At 44.0% G+C, this 18,835-nt stretch overlaps 1 protein-coding gene across 8 annotated transcripts in view; it reads left to right on the top strand.

The window, feature by feature from the left end:
- LOC105463925 (MAPK associated protein 1) overlaps positions 1-18,835 on the top strand; it is a 270,742-nt gene that overhangs the window by 214,598 nt on the left and 37,309 nt on the right. For all 8 annotated transcript variants that reach the window (XM_011711358.2, XM_011711357.3, XM_011711356.3 and 5 more), the window contains one exon: positions 11,412-11,552. In XM_011711358.2, coding sequence (XP_011709660.1) covers positions 11,412-11,552 — 141 coding nt within the window. The remainder of the gene's footprint in view (positions 1-11,411; positions 11,553-18,835) is intronic.

The raw sequence follows: 18,835 nt of genomic DNA, 5'->3' as shown, positions 1-18,835 counted from the left end.
TAAGCGATACACTGGTACATTAGAGCAGTAAGGAAGCATGTTTGATGAGCCACAAACCCTGTCTGGGCTCTAAGTGAGGGCATGGAGATTTGTATCCCTCTGATAGGCTCCTGGCCCCAGAATTCGCCCTGAAGGTCCTGACTAATGGCTTGGTAATGCATCAGGTGATATTTCTGCAGTGACTCTGAATGGGAGGTGGGATTCTTCCAGCGGATGTGCCCTCATTCTCTGACTCTCAAGTCAGGGAAAGGGACACCTTGGTGTTGATCAGATGTTACAGTTCTTAGGTATTTTGCCATGTAAATTGTCAAAAATGCCATGCTCCTGAGAAGACCCCATTACTTTTCCTGGGCTTTGAACATGGACAAAGACATGTTGAAGAAAGAGGAAATAATGGGAATTCTGTCCAAGTAAACCCATGATGAACCATTGGTCCAGACCCTTAAATGGTCATGCTTCATCCTGTAAAGGGTATTGGATTCACTTTGGACACATACTTGTTCATGCATTCCCCAAATATTGATTGAGCCCTCCTCTGGGCCAGCCACTGTGCTGAGACTTAGCCCCACGTTATGGAGCCCACAGTTATGATCAGTGCTACAAAGGGTAGAAAAGAGTGCATAGCAGGGGACCAGAGCAGGTGAGAAGAATAAGAGAAGGCTTGAGTCAAAAGAAAAAGGAGATAGTCCAATAATGAGTAAGAAAAGAATGTTCCAGGCCAAGGGACTGCTCATCTGAAAGCTTTGAGATGAGAAGGAGCTTGGGGTATTTAGGAATGAATAAGTGGAATGGAATGAGGGAGAGTGAGCTGAAAGATGAGACTGAGGGATGGCAAGGGTCTAAGATGCAGAGCCTTGTAGGCCCACCTTCCATGATCTGCTCTTTTTCGAAATTCTACAAACCTGAAACTGTTTCTTTCTGACTACCTCATAAAACAAGATTACCTTGATTTATTGAAGGGGGTCTGAAATCTCCATGTGGAAAGTCCTCCAGCCTGGCTGGCTGTGGCTCCAAGAGTTTAATCAATTAAGCACTGACAGCAAAGATCCCTACCCCGGTGGTAGCATGGCAGATTCTAGTGAAGGGTATATCCTACTGCGTGATCCCGATGGCTTTAAAGAGATTACTGCAGAGCGGTGGGCAGGCGGGGGGCATGAACGTGTGTGTGTGTTATAGTATATCACCTATTGATTGCTTTTTAGAGACCAGCAAAAATGACTAGTAGCCAAAGGGAAGTGTTTAATAGAAGAGAAGTTTTGGGCTTATGAGGCTTTGGGGACTTAAAAGGCCTCTGGAAAAAAAATGTGATGGATGCAGAATGCTAAGGAAGAGTTTTCTCTGTGACTCACTTATGCATCCAGCTTTGAGTCTTACCGAGGGAGTGGATAGTTAGGTTTTATCCCTGATTCCTTTGCTCTGGCACAGCCAGGCATGACTGTGTTCTCGTTAGATACCATTACAGCCTATGGAGTTACACATTTCCAGCCCATCTGAAGAACATTTTTATTCATGGAGGTTATGTGGTGGTTAAAGGTGCAATTTTGGAATTTAGACTTGGGTTCAGTTTCTAGCTCCAGCTTGTACTGTTTGTATGACTACCATAGCAGAATGACATTCTGAGCCTCATTGTTCTCACCTGTAAAAAGAGGATAATATCCAACTTAAAGGGGCATTGGGAAAAATGAAATGAGATGACGTCTTCAAAATGCTGAGCATCGTGTTGGCATGCTTTGGTAAGCACTCAGGGTGTGTTAGCCGTCATCACAGTTGTTCAGGCAGAACCCCTGTCCTCGACAAACCTAGTCTGTTGGCGAGTCTGAATGGAAAACTAGGAAAGGTATGTTAGGTGCTCTTAGCCAAGATAAATACAAGGGGTGGTGTGCAGACCTCAGGTACTGTTAATGGTTTACCTGTATTGCATCAAACTTCACTCGTTCCATCAGCAGCATTTATTGAACATCTACTGTGTGACCATGTGCTTTATAGAATGGGATGTTCCTGCCCTCAGGCTCCTTGTCCAGAGGGGAGTGCAGATACTTACCATGTAAGAGACTTATCAGAAGAACCTTCAACAAAGGGCTATAGCGCTTCAGGAGAGAGACAGGGGAGGTTCCATTTGGACTAGACCTTGAAGCATATAAATTTTAGAGCATAAAGGACATCTGACCAAATGGTAGAACCTGAGCAAAGTCCAGTTTGGCTGAAGCAGGGCTTCTGCGTGGGGAGTAGCAGTAAGACTTCAAGATAGAGTGGAGCAGAAAAGGGTTTATGTACTTCTCACTGTCAGTCACTTGTACTATTTTACTTAATTGTGTGCCAGGTCCTGAGCTAGACACTGCTCCACTTTTGAAGAACCACTCCCACCCCCACCATTTTCTTTTCCACCATTCCGCTTCACACCCTGTGCCAAAGGCAAATACTTGGTGTTCCCTGTGTATGTCCTCATGCTTTGTGGACTTTATGTTTTTTCCTATACTGTTCCTCCTGTCCTCCTTCCCATCATCTGGGAATGCTGCCATCCCCCTAAGTTCTGGAAGCACTAGCACAGCACCTGGCATATGGCTGGTGCTAAGTAACTGTTTGCTAGTCTGGAAGGAACGGTCGACAGAATTGTGCTATGGACACAGGTGAGGATGTAACAGAGGCCATTGATCTTCCAATTGAGTTCTAGAGTTGGCATAGATCTTTATAGAGAAGAGACACTGAAGTTGCTTTAATTTATAACTAGATTGGGGCCTTTTAGACTTTGTGTAAGACTCCTTGAACCGTAAAATGAATGTTAAAGTCCTGTGCAGTTTGCATCTATGAATACAAGGAATCTTCCGGTAACATACAGTGAGTTCATCTGAGCTTTGATTTAATGATTAGTCCTATTTGTTTGACCTCTAAGTGTCTCCCTCAGTTCCAATTAAATCACATATATGAAAACACTTTTAAACTATAAAACAATATTTATAATTAGCCTTGGTCTGATCACCTGAAAGTAAACCTGTTGCTTTTATGTGTGTGCAGACTTTGCAGCTGTGTTTGTTGTCAGGTTGTAACACATATACACAGCTATAACTGCACTTTTGTTTCCCATTATTATCGTCCAAATAGATATCAGGGGCAATGAAAACATGGCATTATAACCAGTAAAGTCAGCAGTTCTCAAACTTTTTGGTCTTAGGACCTCTTTATACTCTTAAAAGTCACTGAAGACCCCAAAGAGCTTTTGTTTTGTTTTGTTTTGTTTTGTTTGAGGCGAGGTGTTGCCCTGTCGCCAGGTCTCGCCCAGGATGGAATGCAGAGGCAAATCAGCTCACTGTAGCCTCAAACTCCTGGGCTCAAGGGATCCTCTCACCTCTACCTTCCGAGCAGCTGGGACTACAGGTGTGCACCACCATGCCCAGCTGATTTTTTTTCTTTTTTAACTTTCAGTAGAGATAAAGTCTCACTATGTTGCCCAGGCTGCTCTTGAACTCCTGGCCTCAAACAGTGCTCCCGCTTTGGCTTCCCAAACTGCTGGTATTACAGGTGTGAGGCACTGCACCTGGCCAAGCTTTTATTTATTGAGTTATATCAATTGTATTAAAAATAAAAATTGATTAATTTAAAAATGTTTATTGAGAAAAACAGTAATTTCATTAATGTTAATGACAGTTTTGTTTATGTTTTGGGTTTGTTTTTTTTTTTTTTTTTTTGAGATAGGGTCTGTCTCTGTCACAAGGCTAGAGTGCAGTAGTACAATCACAGCTTACTGCAACCTCCACCTCCTGGGCTCAAGCGATCCTCCCACCTCAGCCTCTCCAGTAGCTGGGCCCATAGGAGCACACCGCCAAGCCTGGCTACTTTTTTTTTTTTTTGTATTTTTTGTAGAGATGCAGTTTTGCCATGTTGCCCAGGCTGGTTTTAAACTCCTGAACTCAAGTAATTCACCCGCCTTGGCCTCCAAAAGTGCTGGGATTATAGGGGTGAGCCACCATGCCTGGCCCAAATGACAAATTTTATGAAAAGTAATTATTATTTCTTTTAAAAAAATTTTTTCTGGCCGGGAGCGGTGGCTCAAGCCTGTAATCCCAGCACTTTGGGAGGCCGAGACGGGCGGATCACGAGGTCAGGAGATCGAGACCATCCTGGCTAACACGGTGAAACCCCGTCTCTACTAAAAATACAAGAAAATTAGCCGGGCGAGGTGGCGGGTGCCTGTAGTCCCAGCTACTCGGGAGGCTGAGGCAGGAGAATGGCGTGAACCCGGGGGGGCGGAGCTTGCAGTGAGCCGAGATCGCGCTACTGCACTCCAGCCTGGGGCACAGAGCAAGACTCCGTCTCAAAAAAAAAAAAAAAAAAAAATTCTGAGACAGGGTCTCACTCTGTTGCCCAGGCTAGAGTGCAGTGGCGTGATCATCTCACTCTGTTGCCCAGGCTAGAGTGCAGTGGCGTGATCACAGCACACTGTAGCCTCAACCTCCTGGGCTCAAGTGATCATCCCACTTCATCCTCCTCAGTAACTGGAACCACAGGCACCCGCCACCACAACCAGCTAATTTTTGTATTTTTTGTAGAGACAGAGTTTTGCCATGTTGCACAGGTTGGTCTCAAACTCCTAGACTCAAGCAATCCACCTACCTCAGCCTCCCAAAGTGCTGGGATTATAGGCATAAGCCACCGCACCTGGCCTGAAATTTTCTTTTTTTTTTTTTTTTTTTTTTGAGACGGATTCTTGCTCTATCACCCAAGCTGGAGTGCAGTGGTGCAATCTCAGCTTTCACTGCAATCTCCGCCTACTGGGTTCACGCGATTCTCCTGCCTCAGCCTCTAGAGTAGCTGAGATTATAGGCATGTGCCACCATCCCCAGCTAATTTTTTGTATTTTTATAGAGATGAGGTTTTACCATGTTGGCCAGGGTGTTCTCAAATTCCTGACCTCAAGTGATCTGCCCACCTCAGCCTCCCAAAGTGCTGGGATTACAGGCATGAGCCACTGCACCCAGCCAGGCCTAAAATTTTTAGTGAAAAGAGTGTCGTTATTTTATCTTATTGCAAATTTCTGTAGTGTCTGGGCTTATAGAAGACACCTGGATTTTCATATCTGCCTCTGAGTTCAGTCTGCTACAATACATTGCTTTGGTTAAAGTATATGAAGAAAATTTGGCCTGACCCAGATATGTTGTTGAAAAAGGGAAGAATATTTCAATAGCCTTTTCAGATAATTGTGGGTATTAATTTTTGTTACTATACCAAAACTCAAATGGTTTCTTTTTTTGTTTGGTTCTTGTTTTTTTGTTTGTTTGTTTTGTTTTGTCTTTTGAGACTGAATTTCGTTCTTGTTGCCCAGGCTGGAGTGCAATGGCATTAATCTTGGTTCACTGCAACCTCCGCCTCCCGGGTGTAAGCAGTTCTCCTGCCTCAGCCTCCCAAGTAGCTGATATTACAGGCATGTGCCACCACACCCAGCTAATTTTGCATTTTTAGTAGAGACAGGGTTTCACCATGTTGGTCAGGCTGGTGCTCAAACTCTTGACCTCAGGTGATCCACCCGCCTCGGCCTCCCAAAGTGGTGGGATTACAGGCACGAGCCACTGCGCGCAGCCGAGCTTTTTATTCCTTTGTGCACTTGTAAGAGAATGGACATGAAAAAAGTAAGTCATGCCTTGCTGTTGTTACAAAAATAGTATTACAATTATGGACCCTGAAGGGGACTTGGGAATTCCCCACCACCACCACCATAGGTCGATTTAGAGTTTACAGTTTTGCAACTCAACAGTCTATTATAGTGCTGTTGCTGTAGGAGCGTGGTGAGGTAGGCAGGACAGGAACAGCCTTTAGCCACTTGAGGGAAGGGAAAGAAGGCACGTGGACTCCAGAATCCAACAGATCTGTCCCGGTTTCACCTTTCCTAACAGTGGAACCCTGGGCAAGGTTTTGACCCAGTCTTGACACTTTGAGTGAGAGTTTGAATCTCTATCTCTGAACTCTTATATTCCATGTTCTTTCTAATGTTATTAAGCCCCAAGGCTGCCTCCCAGCCCTTGGCTGCCTCACAGCACCTTCTCTTTCTTGGCTGCAGGCCCTAGACTCCACCTGCCTTCTTCCTCAACTCCTCTCTGCTTCCCTTTGCCTGTCGTGGCCTCTTTTTGCCATTCTTCACTGAAGACAGGTGCCAGGCCTCATTCCTCAGTTCCCCTTTCCTGATTTTGTACTCCCAAGAATTAAGCTCCTTCCCTTCCTGGGTTTTCTGCTTGTCCTCCGTACCTTCCTACCTTGTGATTGTCATTCTTCTGGAGCCTTGTCAGCCCATTTGAGCTGTGGTGCTCAAGTCACTATTAGGCCCCACCCCAAAATTTGATCTATCACAATACATCTTTGAGTTATTGCAGCTTGAGCATTTTGACACAATACATTATGGTAATCCATGGCATATAGAGACATTAACACTCCCGACTTTGACAAAATACATTGTGAAGTCTTTGAAGGCACCATAACAATTTATCTTGTCATTCACGAGGAGACCCAGTTCAGCATTAATGTAGATGAACACAGTGTGGCTTTTGTTTCATTTAATTGCTTGTGACCTTTTTAATTGCTAATTTAACAAAATACCAACGGGTTATATTTAAATTAAATTAACAGACAGTAGTTTTTGTTTTTTCAGTATGTTTATTTTTAAGATGTTCTGGTTCTCTCTACTTTTCACTTTGAGTTGCTAAAAATGTCTTCTCGGCCGGGCGCAGTGGCTCATGCCTGTAATCCCAGCACTTTGGGAGGCCGAGGCGGGCGGATCACGAGGTCAGGCGATCGAGACCATCCTGGCTAACACAGTGAAACCTCGTCTCTACTAAAAATACAAAAAATATTAGCCGGGCTTGGTGGCAGGCGCCTGTAGTCCCAGCTACTACTCGGGAGGCTGATGCAGGAGAATGGTGTGAACCCGGGAGGCGGAGCTTACAGTGAGCCAAGATTGTGCCACTGCACTCCAGCCTGGGCGACAGAGCGAGACTCCGTATCAAAAAAAAAAAAAAAAGTCTTCTCTTGAACAGAAGTGGACTTTTTAATGTGAAGTTTATAGTAGAGTAATTTTAATATGCAGATGGTACAATGTCAAGCATCTTTCATCTTTCATGTGTGGTTGGGCTCATTCCTTTCCAGAAGGGTACAAGCAGTAAATGTATACATGCAAAGTCATAGAACTTATCTGGTCCAAAAAATATGCTTTTGGAATAATGAATGCTTTGCTTCAGGTGTTTGTCTTTAGATCAAGTGTCTATTGCGGACACCATTTATTAGGCCCTTCTTTCTACCTTGTACTATTTTGTGGCCTATAGCTAATTTGTAAGCTCCTGCAGATCAGGAACCCTGCTTTATCTTCACCAGTGTCCCCCACAGTCTAGCATACTCCTGGCATAGGGAGAGAAGTGGTTGCACATTGCATGTACAATAGACCTGACCCCTCCAACAAGTGGTACTCCTGAGCCTACTTTGAGAAATGACACTGGAGGCCGGGCACAGTGGCTCACGCCTGTAATCCTAGCACTTTGGGAGGCCGAGGCAGGTGGATCACCTGAGGTCAGGAGTTGGAGACCAGCCTGGCCAACATGGTGAAACCCCATCTCTAGTAAAAATACAAAAAATTAGCCAGGCATGGTGGCTCACGCCTGTAATCTCAGCTACTCGGGAGGCTGAGGCAGGAGAATCGCTGGAACCCAGGAGGTGGAGGTTGCAGTGAGCCAAGATCTCATGATTGCACTCCAGCCTGGGCAACAAGAGCGAAACTCTGTCTCAAAAAAAGAAAGAAAGAAAGAACCCTGGAACTCCAAAACCAACAGTTGATCCCGTTCATCAGATAACCTCCTTTGGAGTGAGCAGCATGAACTGGAGGCGAGTACAGGACTATTCCTTCCCCACTCCTTCAGGTGCTGTTGTCCTTCTGATCATAAATGCAAACATGCCCCTTGTCGGCTGGGGCAAGGCTCAGAACTCCTCCAGGTACCCGGGGGACTTAAGTCCTCAAATGGGATATGAATTTACACTATCAGATAGTAGAAGGTCAATGCAAGAAGCCAGCTATGTAAGTCTTGTACAAAATTAATACAAGGGTATTGACAAGCCTTGCTGGTTATTTCATAGCTTTAAGACCTCTACTAAAATCCTATCATCTCATCTGCCCATTATTAACATTTCAGCAAAATATAAAGTTTTCATTAATCTCCCACAGCAAATTTAGGAGTGAAAACTGGCACTTGTTTGAGCTTTTAGGACTACATTAGCTGGTGTATTAAACAAAATATGTCATTCTTCAGTAGCTTCTGTAAGAAGCTAAATCAATTTCCAGCCATATTTATGCACCACTTTATCTAAAAGCATCTGAATTATCATTTATAGCTAAGATGCTTTATTAGCAGCTGGCATTGAAATTGCTCAGTAAAAAATTATATGTCACGTTATAGTAATTTTTAAATTGGTTTTAATCCAACATCATAAAATGTAAAAATCTTAAGTGTGGGTTTTTTTTTTTTAGTAATTGGCATTTTAGCATAATGAGCTGTTACCTCTTTCCAAATCAAATACCTGCAATATTTAGAAAACACTAATTAATAAAGCAAACAATTTCTTGAGCTCAGAGCTAAGTTGTATCTAATAATAGCATTTTCTCAGAAAAGATGACTTGAAATGATTTTTAAAACATTAAATGATTTTAATATTTTACCAAAATACTCTGTAATTCTCATGTATAAGAAGTTCTAAAATAGAAATAAAACATGTTTTGACAGTTATGTTTCAGTAAAAATGAAGACTGGAAAAAGTGAATGATTATTCTAAACTCCAAATCCTAGCCAGCCTCTCAGTTTGGGATGTGGATATTACCCAGGAGAGAGTGGTAATCAGGATCATGGCATCTCTGTCCAAAACCATAGGCACTGCAAAGAAAGGAAACAGGCTACCCAGTGGCCCTTGCAGATGTGGAGTGAAGCTCTGCAGTGTCCTGGAGGTGTGATGTTGGTGAAGTCACTCTGTCTCTCTGACCCTCACCTTCCTGTGGACGTGGCAGCTGGTATTCAGCACATGTTTTTGAACTCTTGCTTTATCCTCTGAGTGGTAGCACCAGCAGTGTCTGAGTTGCAGTGTCTGAGTTGCAGTGATGAGAAAGCAGTCCCTGTGCTCTTGGGGTTTACAGTCTAATGGCAGAGACTGGCAATTACTCCTTGTGATAACTGTTCTGAAGGAAAATGCAGGGTACGGGGACAGAAGGAACCAAACTAGTGTCGGGGGCTTGCAGCCAGAGAAGGCTTCCCTGGAGTATCACTGGTGCTCTGCTCTTCAGGAGGAAAACAGGGAGGGGCTGGGAGAGAGTGAGATGGGGAGAAGGGTGACCTGGGCAGAGAGGAGGACAGCATGTGCAAGATACTTTGAGATGGGATTCTGCCAGAAGCACTTAGTGAAGGGCGAGGCCTCGTCCTTACTGAAGGAAAGCACTATTGTGGGCGCTGGGATGGTCCAGGTTGGGAATTACTGTGGTGTTTGCAAATAGAACACAAATTTCCTAATAAATGAGTTCACTGTGAAAGCATCGGACACCATCTTTGACTTAAAATACTTGCCCTGTAAACAGTAACTGTGGGAAGGAAAAGCATATCATTGTCAGGCTACCAGTTGGTCACAAAATTTTCCAGTTTTATACCCAAATCTAGAGTTTTCCATTCTCCCAGCTCCATCCCAAAGAGTTCTCTCTGGGTTTCCCTGTGGAACCGTCTCTGAGTGCTCAACATGAGGCCTAGAGCACCCTACTCTGGTCAGCCTCTGCAAGATAGGCTTCTCTCCTCCCAACCCACTCTACCCCCTGCACTGGTGATGGCACCAGCAGCTGCACCTGCAGAAGTCCACATTTCAAAGCCCAGGGACCAAGAGATAGTTTAACTTTGCTTAATGTAACCATAGCATGTGGCAGCCTCCCAAAGCCTCAGAGTTCTCATCTGTAATACGGAAAATTATAAGACCTTCAATGCAGTAACGTGTGAAATGCTTCACACCAAGCCTGGCACATGGTAGGCACTCATATATACTAGCTAGTATTTATTTAGCAAAATTTAGTGAGAGCATTCCAGTTACCTTTACTGCTTGCAGAAGATATAAAGATGAGTAAGAAACTTTCCTGACCTTCACAGAGCTTCCAAATTAGGACAGAGCAACCACTAAGCAATTCTAGTGCAAGGCTGAATATAATCCAGTCTGATGCTAGAAGAAAAATAGTCACCGCTCTTTTGAAGCATATGTATTCTTTACCTAAATTTTGATGTGAATGGCAAAAACTGAAATTCAGAGAGATAAAGTCACTTGCCCAAGATCATACAGCAAATTAGAGGCAGAGCCAGGAGTTGCAGCCACAACTGTCAGGCTCCAGGGTCCAGTATAAGCCAACTTTTATGGAATTCATTGCCAGTAAGGACCATCAGAAAAGATTTCATGGGATAGATAGAGTTTGAGCTAGCCTAGGGAGGGGTGGGGGGATTTCTACAGGTCTGGGTAAGGATGGGAGGGCTGTTCTAGGGCAAGGGCAGCATGTGAGTAAAGGCCCAGAATTTAAAACCCTGAAGCACTGTGCAGTCTGAGGGGTTTGAGAGGGCTGAGAGAAGGCGTATGTGAGAAGTGAGAAGAATATTAGTATGTTTCAGGCACATTATGGGCTGCTGTGATTGTCTGGCTAAAAAAACGTGTTCTTCATTCAGGAGGCCATGGAGCCAGGGAAGATTTTTGAGCGCCAGGCTTCTTATCTGTCTCCAGTATCACATATCAGAGTGCTCAGCATGCACAGGGTGCTCTCTGAGCATTTGGTGAATGAATCAATGATCCAACCTTTAGAAAAACGGATCAGAAAGTCTGTGACCGCTGGACTGCAGAGGGGGAGCCTGGTGACCAGGAGGCCAGTGATGAGGCTGTCACACCCAAGCACCAGCAGGTGCCCCCGAGCCAGTGGAGGCTGTGGGGCACAGGGCGAGAGGCAGTAAAGAAAACGGTTTGGGAATCTTGGAAAGGACAGAGATTCTTCAAGGAATGTGGATTACTTTTGTGATTAGGAAAATCACGTTTGAAAAAAAACAAGAAGCGTGATACGGCTAACACCACCCATGCTTTTGTGGTTTTGACTCACTCTTGTGGACTGAGCTTCCTGCTGAGAGCAAGCAGGAATTTTTCTATCCTTGTATCCCTGCTGCCCAGCCAAGGACCTGCCATAGTGTTTGTGGAATTAATTGTTGGGTGATTAATATGTTACCATTCTCTGTTTACTGGAATGGCATTATTAAGTCATCACTCAGCCTTTTCTTCTCCAAATTAAATAACCCATATTATTTTAATTTATCCCAAAGCATTTTAAGCAGACACCATTTGCCAAGCCTCATGTATCTTTATGTGTTAAACTGCCTTTTCCTCCCCAGGTTCAAGGGCAGACGGGGTTTTTGAGGAGGATTCACAAATTGACATAGCCACAGTACAAGATATGCTTAGCAGCCACCATTACAAGTCATTCAAAGTCAGCATGATCCACAGACTGCGATTCACAACCGACGTACAGCTAGGTAAGTGCGTGAGCAGATGATGAGCTGGCTTGTCATGTCAGCAGTCAATGTAGAAATGGGGAAAGAAACAACATACAACTTTTATGTGACCTGAATGACTAAAGGTAATTTGTTTTCTGAGAAAATGTTTAAACAATGAAATTTGAAGTACATCCTTTTTCCCACTTGAGTGCTCTGTCTTGTCTTCTTTTTTATGAAGCAGAAGATTCGAAGTAGAACTAACTTGAGACTCTTTTCAAACTGATTGACTTCAATGAAGTTCCATAATTCTTTTCATTCTGTAATTCTCTTGCCTGCTATCCTTAGAACTGCTTTGTGACGGTGCCACCTGCCTATTCTTACTCAGTAACTCATTGCTTATTCATTCAGGCCTTTATTCAGGAAGCTTTTTAATGATCTCAGAAGGTATATTTGGATCTTCATCATATAATTTGGAACTTTCAACTAATATTTGGGATTAATTTGTTCTAATTATGTGCTAAATTTCTGTTTTGACTTAAACCGAACAGAAATAGGAAAAGTGTCATAGTAAGCAACATACTATTAATACATCATAGTACATCATCATCATCATCATCATGGCTGCCTTTTATAGGTATCTGCTATGTATTAGTCACTGTGTTAAGTGCTTTACATGTACTACTTAACTACCTAAAAGGTGGGGTATTCTTACTGTCCCCTTCTAACAGGGGGGGTAAATGAGGTACAGAGCAGTCAAGTTTCATGCCCAACTCACACAGTGGGTAGGTGGTGGTGCCAGGAGCAAACCCTGGTCCAACCAACTCAGGTGCACCTGCTCCCTAATAACGGGTCTCCCATATAATGGCCAAGGGAGAGGAAGAATGGGTAGTCATGCCAGGCTCACCCAGTCAGGGAGCTGAGCTGCACCCTGTCTCTGCCACACCACCCCTTCCTACGTCTCCTTTTAACTCCAAGGTTCATTTATTTCATGTTTCTCACAAATGCTTTGTATGTTTGTCATAATAAAATATTGTCCAATGTTGGCATTAGTTTGAACCTGGATAACTCATGAGAGGCCTCAAAAATCTCCTCACATGTTCCTACCCAACTTAGTGATTAAGAGATGGGCAAGAGAATCACAAATGGCTTAAATTTGTTAAATGCTCTATCAATAGACAGCCATGTAACCTTAAGCAAGTATCTTAATCTTTCTGAGCCTCAATTCTATCCTGCTTGAATGGGAATATCAGTAGTACCAATGACTGAGGGTTGCTATAGGGAACAAGTGAAATCCGACATGTAAAGCACTGAGTACGGGGCCTGCGGTTGTAAACTTCCCTATGTGAGAGCTGTTAGTTGGGAGACAGTAGAGTACAGCGCTCAGAGGGCGCACTCCGGAGTCGGAGGCCCAGGTGCAAACCTTGCTGATTTATTAGCTGTAGCACCACTGGCAAATGGAGCAGAGCCCCAGTGTCCTTATCTGTAAAAATAAAGATAATTTTTTAACTATGAGGATGAAATGCCGCAGCACGTGCAGAGAACTTAGAAAGGCGCCTGGCCTCTAGCAGGTGCCTAGTGAGCATTAGCTGCTAAGATGATGATGATTCTAGCAGGCTGATCAGATGAGGCAGCACTCAGTAACTTCGAACCAAAACAGACACCACCTTTTTTTCCCCTCTGCATTAAGTCCTCAACTAATGTCCTCAATAGATTCTTGGAAACTGTAACTTTAAGTGAAATGACATATAACAAAACTGATTTTTTTCCCTTATCAACATTATAACAAAACAACATTGAATAAAATGATGTACATCATTTCACTTAAAGTTGAAGTTTCCAAGAACCTATGAATGACAGTAAGTGAGGACTTACTGTAGCTCTTCTTCCTCACAAAAACCTTAAATATTTAAAGTGGTAAAATTGCTTATTTAGTGTTGATTCGTAAATCATAAAGTCGTTCAGTGTTCCTCCTGGGGATATTTTTCCTACTGTATTTCAGAAATGAACGTAAGACTGATAAAGAAGTCAGTTTTCAAAAATAAATAAAAGAGTACATACTATATGATTCCATTTATATGACATTCACAAATACAAGGAAATAATCTTATGTAGGAAGTAATGATACTGGTTATTCCAGGGGTAGGATGGTAGTAGTGGCTGCAGAGGGGCTTCTGGGAAGCTGGAAAGGGTCTGCTTCCTGATCTGGGTGCTGATTACATGGGTCTGTAGACTTTGTGGAAAAGTCATGGTATATATACTCATGATTTGTGCACTTTTTCTGTATGTACACTTTCTTTCTTCGTTCTTTTTTTTTTTTTTCTTTTTTTTTTGACAGAGTTTTGCCTTTGTTGCCCAGGCTAGAGTGCAGTGACATGATCTTGGCTCACTGCAGCCCCTGCCTCCTGGGTTCAAGCAACTCTCCTGCATCAGCCTCCCTAGTAGCTGGGATTACAGGCGCCCATGATGCCCAGCTAATTTTTTTGTATTTTTAGTAGAAACGGGGTTTCACCATGTTGGCCAGGCTGGTCTCGAACTCCTGACCTCACATGATCCACCACACCTGGCCACACTTTCAGTTTGTGAAAGTAAGAATGCCACTCAAACATCCAGTTTGTGTTTAGCTGCAGTACTTGCCCAATAGCAAAGGGTCTGCTTTTTCTGAATGGGCCTACTTTTAAGAAGCCAATAAGTAGGCTGGGTGCCGTGGCTCACATCTGTAATCCCAGCACTTTGGGTGACAAAGGTGGGCTGATCACTTGAGCTCAGGAGTTCAGGACCAGCCTGGGCAACATGGTGAGACTCCATCTCTACAAAAAATACAAAAATAGCCAGGTGTGGTGGTGCCTGCCTGTAGTCCCAGCTACTCAGGAGGCTAAGGTGGGAGGATCGCTTGAGCCTGGGAGATCAAGGCTGCAGTGAGCTGTCATCACGCCATTACACTCCAGCCTGGGCAACAGTGTTAGGCTCTGTCTCAAAGGAAAAAAAGAAGTCCAATAAGTATCCCAACTGTGGTCAAGACACAGCGCCAAAGCAAGGTCCCAGGTGAGCATCATGAGCAGATCCATCCCTGCTCATTCCCCATTGTGAACAGCGCCGTCTTGGAATCATAACCAAGATCGTGGGCTTCTTTCCCCACTTTTTTCCAAAGGCAAAAAAGACAAACTTTAATACATTAGAGCCTGACTTGTAAATTATTTCAAAGGGAAAAGTCCACAAAAGGCTCTGTGGGAGGAGCCCAAGCTCTGCAGTCAGTCAGCACTGAGTTCGAATCCCAGCCTTGCCACTTACCTGCAGTGTCACCTGGACGAGTCTTTTCCCTTTTCAATCTTAGTTTTTGCCATGTGTGAAATGGGGATAATAATATTTACCTTTTAACAATCTATGAAAGTGTCTGGCCTATAGAAGCATATTCTAAGTGGTAGCTTCCCGTAGTGTTTTATCATTGTCATTATTATTTATTTTGCCTATTGCCCTCTCTCCAGGTCCACCATCTTGAAAGTATTAAACCAGATCACTTAGATTATGGGGTGGCTCTCCTGGCAAAGTTCCACTTGTGACCACAATGGAGACTTGTCAGGTAGACATGAATGATGACAGTCATACAAGTATCTCCCTGGTTGTTGGAAGTGAGGCGACTGGAGGCTGGGGCATCGCTTCTGAACGCTTCCAGTGGCACACATGGCGCCCTCTGGTGTAAAGTCGCATCTCAGAGGGGCTTCTAAAAGAGATGATGTCAAAACATTTGTTTCTGTCATCAAAGTTCAGTCTTTATCATTATAACCAGAAATTTCATTAATTAGTCCTAAGGAATTTTGTGACAATCAGACAAACTGCCCATGAGTATTATATCATGCACTGAATAAACCCATTTTCCCATCCTACGTAGATTACACAGGTATGTAATTGAAGACCCTCTCTCCCTCCTTACAAAGCAGGTGTCACTGTCACATTCTGACAGCAACAAAACCCACACCTAGCAATCCAGAAATTCTTTCTTCCTGAAACATTCTACTGCCAAGAGTAGGGAGGCAAACAGCACACCCTGTATGAGTATTCAAGTGAGCAGCTGGATTCTGAGATGGGTAAATAATTTATTTTATTTCACCTGACTAGCCAGGTTCTTCAGGTCCTTCCTGACACTGATGGATGGTCGCCTCCACCTGTCCATCCTGTGTCAATCAGAAGAGAGATTTCACTTGGTCCCTGTGGCAACATCTTTTAAGTGGAAAGTGAGTGTGTGTGGCATTTGCCCAGCCTCCCTGCTGATTCCACAGAAAACCACTTGTCCACGCTGAATTAGCGGTAGTAAGAGCCGCAGCTGAGGATTGGAATCCCCTGGCTCTGCAGTGCCACCACAGTTGCTTGTCTTCTGATGGGGTGGTAGTGGTCACTGTTCCATTTGTTTCTGAGAAAGTCGGGATGAGAGGCTCAAATTTTGACCTGCAAGACCCAAACTTAAATCAGTTTTCCACCAGACTTTTTTTTGTTTTTTGTTTTTTTTTTTCTGAGATGGAGTTTCGCTCTTGTTGCCCAGGCTGGAGTGCAATGGTGCAGTCTCGGCTCACTGCAACCTCCGCCTCCCGGGTTCAAGCAATTCTCCTGCCTCAGCCTCCCAAGTAGCTGGGATTATAGGCATGCACCACCACACTCAGCTAATTTTTGTGTTTTTAGTAGAGACGGGGTTTCACTATGTTGGTCAGGCTGGTCTCGAACTCTTGACCTCAGGTGATCCACCCACCATGGCCTCCCAAAGTGCTAGGATTACAGGCGTGAGCCACCGTGCCTGGCCTCCACCAGGCTTTTCTATGGCCGAAAAACTCCTTTAATGAAACATATGACACAGTTCTCATCTTTTAAAATAACTGTAATAAGAAATAGAATTTTTACAAAGCAGTTATTATCAAGTGCTTACTGTGTGCCACGCACTTTGCTAATCGTTCTCTTTGCATGCACTGGCACCTGAAATCAAAGCACTATTATTAGATAGTACTGATTTTGTCACCATTTTTTATATGATGAAACTGGGGAGTAGGAAAAATCTAGTAAATCATCAAGCTGGATTAAGAATCCAAGACTGGGCCGGGCGCGGTGGCTCAAGCCTGTAATCCCAGCACTTTGGGAGGCCGAGACGGGTGGATCACGAGGTCAGGAGATCGAGACCATCCTGGATAACACGGTGAAACCCCGTCTCTACTAAGAAATACAAAAAACTAGCCGGGCGAGGTGGCGGGCGCCTGTAGTCCCAGCTACTCGGGAGGCTGAGGCCGGAGAATGGCATGAACCCGGGAGGCGGAGCTTGCAGTGAGCTGAGATCCGGCCACTGCACTCCAGCCTGGGCTACAGAGCGAGACTCCGTCTCAAAAAAAAAAAAAAAAAAAAAAGAATCCAAGACTGTCTGAGGCTGAGTCTTGAGCCTAACTACTGTGACTTGGGTGCAAATCATTGTGCTAATTCTCTGTGGAACTATGACAACTTACAATACACCAAGAGCTCTCTCCGTGATAACCTCATTTAATCCACACAGCACATTGATATTGTTGTTCCCACTTCATGACTGAGAAAACTGAGGCTTGGAGGAGTTTGGAAGAACGTGGTTTATGTAAACCACTGTGTTGAGAGGTACATAGCTATTACTTAGTGCTAATTCTCCCACACCTCAGGCATCAGATATACGGAGAGTTCCAGGAGAACTGAGGCAGAAACCCAGTCCCATATGCCAGATCCAATCGCATACCACAGGTGCCAGTCCACAGGTATCACTAATAATTCACCCCCAGCCCAGGCAGGATGGCTCACATCTGTAATCCCAGCACTTTGGGAGGCCAAAGTGGGAGGATTGCTAGAGGCCAGGAATTCAAGACCAGTCTGGACAAAATGACAAAACCCTGTCTCTACAAAACATTTAAAAACTTTAGCTGGGTGTGGTGATGCATACCTGTGGTCTTAGCTACTTAGGAGGCTGAGGCAGGAGGATCCCTTGAACCCAGGAGTTCAAAGCTGCATTGAGCTAGGATCGTGCCATTGTACTCCAGCCTGAGTAACAAAGCAAGACCCTGTCTCAAATATATATATATAAAGAAAAAATAACTCAACTGCACAAAGGAAGTGATTACTTCTAGTTGGCCAGTTCCTAAACTTGTGCATATTCTTGCTCTTCTCCCACCCCTAGTGTCTGGAGATAGATGTCCATGTACTGTGATACCCTTCTCCTCTTTCCTTTAGATGTTGTTCATCAGCCACCTCAGAATCCGTTCCAACACAGTCCTATAAGCAACCCCTACCAGTCAATTGAAGGTAGTTCTTAAATTGAAATCTCTTTGCCATTCCTGCTCTGCCAGCCCAGAATCTTACCAAAGTCATCATTCCAAACCATTCCTGTATTTCTCTAAAACATTCTTGGAATATTTCATCTTGTCTGCTTTCCCTCTGTCGGTCCTAAAAAGTACAGATGTCCTTCAAGTGTAGACCTTACTTGAGATTCTACCAAGTTGAAGTTATTTCCATTAACTTGATCTCCCATGTACCTGATCCTGTGTGCCTGACCGCTTGAGGGAGGTCGCACACTGAGATATGTGCTACCCAAATGGGCCAAGGCTGGTAGGAGGAAGTAAGTTAGGGGAACATTGAAACGGAATGGGTCAAGCAGTGAATGCAGCCACAATCTAGGAAACCCATAGTATATTATCAATAAGTATTTGTTGGCTGACTGGCAGAAGCTAAATTATAATGCACCAGCCAAGGGAATGCACAGAAACAAATACGAGAACCATGGCAGAGAGGACCAAGACATCGCCACAGTGAACACCTCTTACATGCAGAGCACCTCGGAGCAGTGGGTCTGACCCTGAACATGTGTCAGAGTCACCCCGTCCCTGGCCTTATCCCAGGCCTGCTGGCTCAGTATCTCCCCTAGATTGTGGTGTTTGGGGGACACAAACTCACAGTATTGAAAGGACTTGCTTACCCCTTACCTCTCTGTCCAAGTTTGTTCTTACTGACTGGGCAGGTCAACCTGGTTTTTCTGATGCAGTCTCACGCTGAGAAGTGATTTGATATTTGCACTACTTGGACTTACTTGGTTCGTTTGCCTCATTTATCAGGGTAGACCCTTCCCATGTCACCGAAGGGATTTGTTACTGAACACGTAAGATACCATGAATTCCATCTTATCAGCATCGCATCTATAACCTAATAAAATAATTCTGTGTAGGGTATACAGAGTCTGTATAGGATTTATAGATAAATGATAGAAAATGACTTCTACCAAAAGGTTCCATGGTTACTTCCATTACCTTTTCATAAAACTATCCATTATGTATAAT

This window comes from Macaca nemestrina, chromosome 14 (assembly GCF_043159975.1).
Source record: "Macaca nemestrina isolate mMacNem1 chromosome 14, mMacNem.hap1, whole genome shotgun sequence".
Classification (NCBI taxonomy): domain Eukaryota; kingdom Metazoa; phylum Chordata; class Mammalia; order Primates; family Cercopithecidae; genus Macaca; species Macaca nemestrina.
Note: the sequence above shows the minus strand (reverse complement) of the source record. Positions and strands in the feature narration are given on the sequence as shown.